Genomic DNA, 11,597 nt, shown 5'->3' on the forward strand with positions numbered 1-11,597 from the left:
TTAATAGATAAAAATTCTTAACAGAACATAATGAAAAGAAAATGTTTGTTATTTTTAAACCTTTTAAGTACCATTTTCAAATTCTTCGGGGCGGGAATGGACCATTTCAAGCCAAGACCGCACGGCATGCAATGTTGAATATTTGATATGAGCTAAAGACCAATGGAGCAATTCCTTTTTCCTAAAGTAAAGCACCAAGCTAATATCCTTTTGATGTAATTATAATTTGTCAAATCAATGATCATATCAGTTGTAATATCAAGTTAAGCTCTTGATTGAATTAGAAAACCATCATACATTTTCAACGGTGATAAATTATTTGTACCATAATATCTTTTGAGTGGGGCCATATTTTGATCTTAAAGACAATGCATTTACATGAGACAAGTTTTTTGTTCATAACATAATTTAATTTATTTATTTGAACAAAATGCTTTTTGTACAAAACATAATCTTAAGTTATTTAACCTAATATTGTCATCTTGGCTTCAGCTCAACCATTTTAATTTTAGAAACTAGTAGTGTCATCTCGTCTTAGCATAATAAATATTTAATTAATAAACATAATACTGTTGACTTTGATAGTTATAAAACCTCAAAATAAAACTACACTTAAAAAATTAAAATCTCGACTTTATATATGTTAACAAAGGGATGTTACAATTATCAACAAGAAAAAGGAAAAAAACACTACATATTTGGTCTATTCAACTATTATTTTATATATTTTCACTTTTCACCGTCTCTTCTCAAATATTTTATTACATTTCTTTGCCTATTATACTTGAAAAATACAACCTCCATTCTTACAAAATAAACATGCATCGCTATTCTGTTCAAGGCATTTTTAATCTTCCTTATCAATCACCATTTGAAAATTACCCATCCAACTTTCCTTAGTCATAATAAATTTGGTTGCACTGGTGGACTTATTTTTGTAGTCCAACCAAATAGATGTACCAGAATTCATGTTTAACTCACAAATATTATATTAATGTCCAACTTTGATAATTAGAAATGATATTGATAGTTTTTGAAATCAAGAGAGAGAAGTTGTATTTATGCGTAAACCTTAAACTTAAAATCCAAGACAATCTCACCCTTTTGATTTTGGAAACTAAAAATCTCACCCTCAATTTGAAAAGTGAGATGTTAAAGTTAACAAAGATAAAAGTAACGTGGTTATTTATGAAATCAATGAAGTTAAATTTTCTAGTAAATAGAGGTAATAATGTATTTTACCTTTTAAAATTAAACATTAAGAACATAAAAGATTGACTGTAGGAAAGAAAGTGCACGCATTTATTGATAACTTATGGCACAATAATTTCTATCTTTCTTGGGCAAAAACACTTTCAATTAAACCTTATTCTAGCCTTTTTTTTTTTTTTTTTTTTTTTTGGTATTCGGGATGTTCAAGCCAGCTTGCACGCACCTCAACTAATCTTCAAGGTCCTGAAATTAACTGTTAGCTAAGTTTCCAATGGCTACTCTTATAAATAGTCATGTGAATTCGAACTCAAGACCTCTTAAGTAATACACCAAGAGTCCCAAACAAATCTTCAAGATACCTAGAGGTAGTTAACTTATTCTAACTTAATTATTACATTCTTAACACTTATATAATTTAAAATAATTGAGGACTCCTTAAAACATTTATCAAAATAAATTGTTTCTTAATAAAGGAGGGAAAAACAACCAAGTAGCAGTCACCACCACGAACACCACCACCAACGGCCTCGAAACCATTGGGGGCAACTGCCACCGAATGGCTAAGTTCTTCTTAATGAAAATCTCAACAGCTACACTTACCCCTTGTAGCACAAAAAACCAGGTCACTTCCCACGTGGGAAGCACACGTAAGAGATGATAAAAAATCAATTCATGCATAAAACCTGAGACAACAAACGTGATAATGACACCTGGATATTGAGTCCACTTTTGTTTGATTATACGACTAAATATACGTCGTACTGGATTATACACCGTAGAGCGTAGAATATCTGTGACCATAAGGTTCCATCTACGGCCCCAAAAGTTTTGTAGTGAGGTGGCTAGATGGGGCTTGTCGAATTGAGGCTCGAGCTCAAAGCCAAAAATAAAAGCTAGGGTAGCACTCATGGTTAGGATAATTTCAAGTGAAAGATACACTCGGCAACAATGAAGGACTAAGATTGCATAGTGATGTATATGTTGCCTATAGTCATATACTAGAAATAACATAACTCGAAGTATAATTTTGATGACTAGTTTGATAGAGTTAGAAACTTGATGTGATTTTTGGATTGGATTGGAGATTTGGGAAGATGGGTTCCTGTCATTTTTGGATTTGGGAGGTGGGTTTGGTTTTATTTTGATGGGAAGAGAAGCTACCAAGACGAAATGGAAGAGTTTATTGGGTTGAGATAAGGGGCCTTGACCAAAGGCAAAGAGTAGGAGTTTGAAGTTGGCAAGCCATGTGAGAAAGAAAGAGGTGACGCCAGTGAGAAGCAAAGAGGAGAGGCTTAAAGGGAGAGCGATGAAAAGGTAAAAGATTGGGAGGAGGGAGATGAGCCTTAAGAGACCCTTCGGGATTCTTGAAGTTAGGTGATAACAATAGCTCAAACATGTAATGGCTAGAATCCATACCTTCAGTAAGTTCTTGATTTCATCTCCCATCTCTTTGTTATTGCTCTTCATCTCTTTGTAGCTTCACTCTCTATAGTTTGTCTAAATCTCTCTTAGTTTTCATGTTTGATGGTTTATCACTATAAATAGCCAAAATTTACATTTCAGCATATCACATTTAAATTACATTTTAGATGATGCACTACCAAGTCAATGACTAATTGCCATAATATTTGGCTAAAGTAAAGCCGTACTATTTTTTTTACTGTAATAAATACTACAATGTAATCAAATCATGGATTGCAGTAGGAGAGGTTTATAATTGCTATGTTTGAAGATTGCACCCTAACATGACTTTTTATGCGAAATGGCATGAAAAGTGGAACTTAACAAAGGCATGAAAATTAATTAAGTGACTTTCGTTCCTCTATTTTATTAATTTTGATTCAACACTAACCATATTTTGGCCAATAAAATTCTCCAAAACAAAAAATCAAAATGCATAATACAACGTATAACTTTCAATATGATTCTTTTAGACCTAAACTTAACAATAGAATAACGTGAATATAGATGAGCGTTACTTACAAGAATATAATAATATAGATGAGCGTTAGGACTTGGTGAAAATACAATAATATTGAAACTTTTATAGGTTTGTAACATAAGATATATAAAGTCATACTTGTCAATATCACACTCATTTAATTCGATTTTTTTTATGTAAATAATCACTGTTTTAAAAACCAATACGGGGCTAAACCTGGCAAAATGGTTGGGTCTCAGTTAACCAGTTTAATCGATTTGACCGGTGGGTAAAACCAAGACGTGTCACCTAAAAAAAAAAATTCAAATTTTTTGTATCAACACACATTAGCATGGTGATTGTTTCCGATGCATGTTAGCATGCGTCAATGTCCGTCTTTTTTCCCCTTTTTCCAACTGTTTTCTCACCCAAAATCACCCCTGTCACCACCACCAGAACCCCCACACTCTCCTCTTCGAAACTATACCCTTTATCTCCTCTCATCACTCACCGATCGTGGACCATGGCAACGGTGTCAATCGACTTCCATTTGCTGGTTTCCGACTGTTTCGAGAGAGGAAAACTCCAACCACCACCACCACCCTTAGACTCATTGGCTAGTTTTCTACAAAACCCCCAAAGTTTCCAAGCCAATCCACCCACCAATCGTTGGCAATCAGAAGCTAGGTTTTTGCCTGATCTTGGCCAAATTCCGACAACTAAAACTTAATTGGAAACCACCTCCTGACTCATCGTGATCAACCCTTCAAAACCGCATAACCCCGATTTATGTTTACCTACCAAACGCCGGCCGAAAGTCGTCGTGATCTGAGTTTTGATTCACTTGGTTTTTCCTCAAAAACGATTGGACCAACGGTTTGCTACAGTGACCTCAGTCTAACCGCGGGTCATACTAAGTGAACTTAGACCCTCTATTTTAAAACCAGCCCAGCTCGACTCAGTGGACATTTGCCAGTCGAACCGATTAAACCGACCAGGCCAGATCGGGTTTAAAACATTGTAAATAATAGAAGGATTATACTAATCCACTAAACATGAGAAATAAATATAACATCTCTTCTTTAGAAAATATAGGTTATTCGCTAATGGGTTGAGATGATATACATATATTTTATGAAAACAGAATTGGATTCAGAATAAATGAGTTGTACGTATACACACTTTCACATTTAGAAAATCAAAAATATCATTAACCAATATTTTTGTCGTAAGATGATGAACTTGTTAGCTGAAGAAAAGGAAAGAAATTGCACCAAATCGAGCACTAATCACTCATTATGAGTAATTACATTTATGGACTCTAACTTATTCCTGTTGCACGAACTTAAGAATCCTTACAATACACTCAATAATCGGTTTCATTTTCACTTAAACTTTACTCTAATTAATTGTTAATTTATCAATTCTTAGCACTCTTTTGATACAATCTACCAAAACTGATAACTCCCCTAGGGCCTTTTCATCCGAATTGCTTCTTAATAGTTGAGGAAAAAACAACCAAACACCAATCACCGCCACGAACACCATCGTCAACAGCCCTGAAACCATCGAGGGCAATTGCCGCCGGTCAGCAAGCCTTTCTTAACCAAAATCTCAGCAGCTACACACACTCCTTGTACGACGAAAAACCCAGTGACCTCCCATGTGGGAGAAATGCATGTGAGATAATAATAAAGCGCCTCATGCATGAGACCTGAGACAACGAATGTGGCAACGACACCTAGCAACTGGGCCCGTTGTTGTCCGACTACAAGAGTAGATATATGTTGTACAGGAACGTTTACAATAGGGCATAGAGTATTCGTGACCATTAGGTTCCATCTACGGCCCCAAAAGTCTTGTAGTGAGGTGGCTAGATAGGGCTCATTGAACTGTGGCTCAAGCTCAAAGCCAAAAATATGAGCTGGGGTGGCACAAATTGCCAGGACAATTTCAAGTTCAATGTACAAGTGGCAACAATAAAGCGCTAAAATCACATGGTGATATAAATATTTCCTATAGTCATAGACTAGAAGTAACATAACTAGAAGTACAATTTTGATGACTAGTTTGATAGAGTTAGAAACTTTATGTGATTTTTGGATTGGATTGGAGATTTGGGGAGATGGGTTTTTGTCATTTTTGGATTTGGGAGGTGGGTTTGGTTTTATTTTGATGGGAAGAGAAGCTACCAAGACGAAATGGAAGAGTTTATTGGGTTGAGATAAGGGGCCTTGACCAAAGGCAAAGAGGAGGAGTTTGAAGTTGGCAAGCCATATGAGAAAGAAATAGGTGACGACAGTGAGATGGAAGGAGGAGAGGCTTAAAGGGAGAGTGATGAAGAGGTAGAAGATTGGGAGGAGGGAGATGAGCCTTCAAAAACCCTTTGGGATTCTTGATGTTATTAGATAACAGTAGCTCAAACAAGTAATGGCTAGAATCCATACCTTGGTTAAGTTCTTGATCTCTCCTTCCATCTCTTTGTGGCTCTTCTCTTTGTAGTTTGTAGTTTGTAGCTCCTCTCTCTATGTTTGTGCAGATCTCTACTCATTCATACTTGATGAATTATTGTTTGGATTAGCCGAAAGAAGAGGTCACATTCATTACATAAATTTTGAGATGGTGGAATTGTGGTTCAATAAATGATGGCCATTGAAGTGGTTAGAGTCGTGAATTAATTATCATTAATTTCTCTGTACAACTTGTGAAAATAAATTAAGAATGGCCCGTTTCAAGCCCAGATCACCCAAAAGCACTTCCGATGGCATGAATGTTTAGTACTTTAGTGATCTCAAATATTTCAAAAATAACTAAACATTTAAACACTATTCCATATACCTTTTATTTTTTGTGTAAATATGATCATCATTCTAGGTAAGCGAGAGCATATAATATATAAGTTTAATTTTCTCTGTGGTTGCAGCAACCATCTATCAGAATCCAGGATACATTAATACTAATACTTTCACAGCCCTAATAACATAGCATTTCCCTACAAATTAACTAACTGTTAAATCCTAGTAGATCGTAGCTCAGAGGAGTCGGTCAGCAAAAGATCTGAATCACGGATCCAACAAACCTCGAGTACTCAGTTGGTAAGGACCAGAAGCAAAAACAATGCCAAATGGGAATCCTGTATGGGATGGTGCTCTAGCATCATTAAAGCTTGTTCTAGGTAACATGGGTGGATTGAAAGAACTGAAGAGCGTTTGGAAACAGAGAAACAAATAGCCACACACAAATATCGAGCTAGTAAAAAAAAAGAACACATGCACGAACCAAAGAGCAGCACTCATGTGTGCGTCACGCAGATTAGCAGCGACTTTGAGGTATGACCTCGAGCTATCGAGTTACGACCTCGAGCTGCGACCTCTATTGTTGAAGTGGTCGCTAACTCCAATAGTTCTTACATCAAAACACTTGTGCTTTGGTGATTTGAGTCATCAAATGGAGTTCTGTATCGGTCCATGGCTGACAAATTCATCCTGTAAGATGCCTTAGGTATTGAACCTAAATGCCCATAAGTAGGAGACGGAAATGCTCCCATCTGACCATATCCAAGGGAAGATGACTCCAGTTCTTGCTCATAAAGTCGAAACTGTTCCCCCAAATTGGAACCACCATGAAATCTATGAGTTGAATAAGGGTCATTATTGTTTGTGCCGTACGTCCACCCTATATCGTCAGGAAAGCTAGCCAAGGTGTTCCTACTATAAGGTGATCCAAACTGCATGTGTGAACCAGAGGTGGTAGGCTCAAAATGTCGATAACTATTGTTGCCAAATCCAGTATGTGATGGTATATCAAAAGATTTGGATGGACGGCCCTCCAACGAAGACATTCCATCGATCATGTTGAGTGGAGAATGGTAAGGCATTCCCTTGTCACCGAAATTTTGATAACCATCATCGCCAAATCCAGCATGCGAAGGCACCTCGATTGATTTGGAAGAGTGACCCTCGAGCAACCACCACCACCACCACCATCAACCACCAAATAACAGTCACCACCACCAACGGCCTTGAAACCGCCTAGGGCAACTACCACGGGATGGCTAAGTTCTTAATGAAAATCTCAACAGCTACACTTACCCTTGTAGCACAAAAAACCATGTCACTTCTCAGGTAGGAAGCACACGTAAGATATGATAAAAAATCACCTCATGTATAAAACTAGAGGCAGCAAATGTAATAATGACGCCGGGATATTAAGTCCACTTTTGTCTGATTATACAGCTAAATGTGCATCGTATTGGATTGTAAACAGTAGGGCGTAAAATATTGTGACCATAAGGTTCCATCTAGGGCCCCCAAAGTTTTGTAGTGAGGTGGCTAGATGGGGTTGTTGAATTGTGGCTTGAGCTCAAAGCCAAAAATACAAGCTACGGTAAAACTATCTCAAGAACATTTGTGACTTTAGACAAAAGTTATTTTAGGGACCTTCTCATAATATAAGTATATATTTAAAAAGTTATTTTAAAATTATTATTTTTTCCTTTTGAGATACAAAATCATTAGGAGAGGTGGATTGCGTTCGGCAGGCTAACATGTAATACCCCATATTTTTTTTGTATAGATTTTTATTTTATTTTATTTTGTGATTTTTGGGGGTAAATTGTAAGAATTTGAAAGTTTTATAGGAGTATAGTGCAATAGCAAAACAAGTGGGGACTAAATTGAAATCTTATACATATTTTGATGAACAGTGACATTCAAAGAAAAGGAAAACAGAGAAGAAGGAAAACAGAAGAAAAAGAGAGGAGAAAAAGGAGAGAAAGAAGAAGAAGAAGAAGAAAGAAGGGAGAGAAAATGAAACCGAGAATAGAGAAAGAGAGAGGAGAGAAGAGAGCGGCGGAGGTGGCTGGAAAGTGGCCGCCCACGAGCAAAACTTCAGTGGTCAGAGAGTGGAGGAAGATCAAGCATATAAGAGGTGAGTAAAGCTTAAAATTTCCCTCCTTGATGAGTTTTAGTTCATTAGATTTGTGTTGGTTATAATTGAGTCTAATGACATAAGATTACACTAAAATGGGAAGATTGAGTTCAATAATGTTATGTGGATAGAACACATATGTGTTTCCTAAACAAAATTTGGTTAAAGATGTGATTTTGATATAAGGGTTCACTGTACAAAAATCTGACCATCTGGAATTCCAAAAATTGTTTGTATGTTTTGGGTTTTTTTTTTTTTTAAACTGAATTTCAGATATGTTTTTGTAGACTCCTTGAAGAGTGCTTAGAAATTTATTTCACTCAAAAACTCGAAGAATTGAATTTTATATTGATTTTTGAAGTTGCCTTGTGAATTCTGGAATTTTCGTTTTCTGCAAACAAGTATTTTTGGAAAATGATTTGATGTATCTGTTCTTATCCAAATTGAGTGATTTTAAATTCTGGTGAATCCTATATGTGTCTAGTTTAATTCTAGAGAGTTTAATGAAGTTTAGATTAAGGGCTGAATTGTTATGAATTTTACAAGTCAATAACCTCAATTCTGAAAATAGTTGGCAGATTTAAATGAGTTGAAAGAAAATTGTGTTTTAAATAGTTATTGATCCTAGAATTACTTGAGAATATCATGGGAACAACTTATGTGTCCCATTAAAATTATGGCTTAAATTGATGAATGGAATTTTTATGAAAAATCCGAGAGCAACCGATGTTCAGTTATGACACAGTTTTGTTAAAGAAGAAGTTATGTTAATCTTTGGGTGTATGAAGTGTCTAGTGATTTTAATATTTAGGTGTTATCTTAGGGGGACTTATGTATGGAGGATTTATTGGATTTTGTATAGAGGGAGGCAAGCAGGGGCATTCTTTTTTGGCTTAAGGGTCGAGCTCCAAAATGGTGAGTGGAAAAATCTAAAACCTTAACTTTCATTTTAATAAAATTTACCCTAAATGCTTATCTATACTTGTTTATTGTTTTAAATTGCCTAAGATGTTTGATTTCCTTATAGAAATGAGCTTTATTGCAATGTTATTGTTGGAAATTGTTGATTGACATGAGAAAGATAGAATTTCGACGCTTTTGGGCAATAGTTTGAAAAGAAATGAAAATGGGTTGAAATTGTTAGATTTGAAAAACATTTGAGAAATTGCATTTATATTTTTAAGTTACATGAGATGTTATGAAATTATTATATGCTTATGAGAAAAATGTTTTGAGAATAAGTATGAGATGTTAGTAGTTTTCAAACCACCTACATACTACCCATCCCACTCATGATATTGATTTGATTTTATGCATGTGCATGATTTGATATTGTCGGCCCAAGTAGGTCGAAGGCCTGAGCGAGGCAGATATCGCTACACGTGATTTGATATTGTTGGCCCAAGTAGGTCGAAGACCCGAGCGAGGTAGATATCGCTACACAAGATTTGATATTGTCGGTCTAAGTGGGACGAAGGTCAGAGCGAGGCAGATATCGTTATACATGATTTGGTTTGCCGGCCCAACTAGATCGAAGGCCCGAGCGAGGTAGATATCGCTAGACAGGATATGATCGTACAAACTCGAGTGATGCTTGGTCTCACTAGGTCGAAGGCTTGAGCGGTGAGCGATTCTGACTAGCAGGATGAATTTAGTGATTCAAATCATGATTGAATTAGAAAAACATCATCTATTTTCAACGTTGATAAATTATTTATACAATAAAATCTTTTGAGTGGGGTTGATATTTTGATCTTAAAGGCAATGCATTTACATAACACAAGTTTTTTGTCCATAACATAATTTAAATTTTATTTGAACATGATGCTTTTTGTACATAACATAATCTAAAGTTATTGAACCTAATATTGTCATCTTGGCTTCAACTCAATCATTTTAATTATTGAAACTAATAGTGTCATCTCGTCTTCGATTAATTTTTTTCTTTGATAATTAGGAGTGAAAATATTAGTTTCTGAAATCAAGGGAACAAAGTTATTTTTATGCGTGACCCTTAAACCCAAAATCCAGGTTTTTGATTTCTAAAACTAAAAATCTGACCGTCAATTTTTAAAGTGAGATGTTAAAGTTAACAAAGGAAGAAGTAACGTCGTTAGTTTATAAAATCAACCAAATAATTTATTTTTTTATACCATAGATGGGGCTAATAATGTATTTTACCATTTTAAATTAAACAATAAGCACATAAAATTGAAGAAGAAAAAAGTGCAAATTTTAATTAAGTATTGATAACTCTTATGTGTAATTAAAATAGTAGTTATGGTACAACAATGCTTTCTTCCTTTGCTACAAACACTTTCAATTTAACCTTATTCTAATCTAATTTAACACTTTCAATACCATAGATGGGGCTAATAATGCATTCTTAACTCTCTTTTTTATATAATTTACAATCATCGAGTACTCCTTTAGGCTTTAGACCTTTTATCAATAAAATTATTTCTTACTAGTGGAGGGAAGAAAAACAACCAAACAACACTCACTACCACATACTACCTTGAAACCACCAAGGGCATCTGCCATTGAAGAGCCAAGGTCTTCTTAATAAACAAAAGAGCCTTGGGTGTACTCGCCCTATGTGTAAATTAGTTATTCATGTTTATTAAATAGTTATTTAATCGACTTTTTACATGCAATCATTTATTTATTTTGTATTACCTCAATTTATATACAAGATCTTGTATTTTAAGTATTATTCTTATTAATTCATAAGAAAATCTCAACATATCTCTTAAATTTAGTAGATAATTTATATACGAATCTAATAATTGACTCTCATTAATTCAACCAGATTATATGAATCTAAGTTTTAGCATAATAAATATTAATTAATAAACATAATACAATTGACTTTGATAATTATAAAACCTTAAAATAAAACTACACTTGAAAAATTAGAATCTCAACTTTATATCTGTTAACAAATGGATGTTACAGTTATCAACAAGAAAAAGAAAAAAAAATTACATAATTGGTTTATTCAACTATTATTTTCTTTTTCTATTATACTTGAAAAATTCAGCCTTCATTCTTCTAAATAAACGTGCATTGCTATTCTGTTCAAGGGATATTTTTTAATCTTCCTTATAAATCACCATTTGAAAATTACCCATCCAACTTTCCTTGGTCAAAATAAATTTGGTTGCACTAGTGGACTTATTTTTGTAGTCCAGCCAAATAGATGTACCAGAATTCATGTTTAACTCACAAATATTAAATTAATGTCCAACTTTGATAATTAGAAATGATATTGATATTTTTTGAAATCAAGAGAGTGAAGGTGTATTTATGCATAAAACTTAAACTTAAAATCCAAGACAATCTCACCCTTTTGATTTTGGAAACTAAAAGTCTCACCCTCAATTTGAATAGTGAGATGTAAAGTTAACAAAGATAAAAGTAACGTCGGTAGTTTATGAAATCAATGAAGTAAAATTTTCTAGTAAATAGAGGTAACAATGTATTTTACCTTTTAAAATTAAATATTAAGAACATAAAAGATTGACTACGTAAT

General features: G+C 34.4%; 1 protein-coding gene across 1 annotated transcript; it reads right to left on the bottom strand.

The window, feature by feature from the left end:
* Nucleotides 1–1,473: 1,473 nt before the first annotated feature.
* LOC116145255 (probable long-chain-alcohol O-fatty-acyltransferase 5) lies at nt 1,474–2,658 on the bottom strand. The gene has a single exon (XM_031430694.1). It carries the CDS (start codon nt 2,656–2,658, stop codon nt 1,660–1,662), a length of 999 nt encoding a protein of 332 aa, XP_031286554.1. The 3' UTR covers nt 1,474–1,659.
* Between the last annotated feature and the right edge of the window lie 8,939 nt (nt 2,659–11,597).

The sequence above is a fragment of the Pistacia vera genome, unplaced genomic scaffold (assembly GCF_008641045.1).
Source record: "Pistacia vera cultivar Batoury unplaced genomic scaffold, PisVer_v2 Contig460, whole genome shotgun sequence".
In the NCBI taxonomy this organism is placed as follows: domain Eukaryota; kingdom Viridiplantae; phylum Streptophyta; class Magnoliopsida; order Sapindales; family Anacardiaceae; genus Pistacia; species Pistacia vera.

Excerpts from the sequence above, each read along its gene's own strand:
- LOC116145255 (XM_031430694.1), bottom strand. The coding sequence starts at position 2,658 with ATGGGAGATGAAATCAAGAACTTACTGAAGGTATGGATTCTAGCCATT.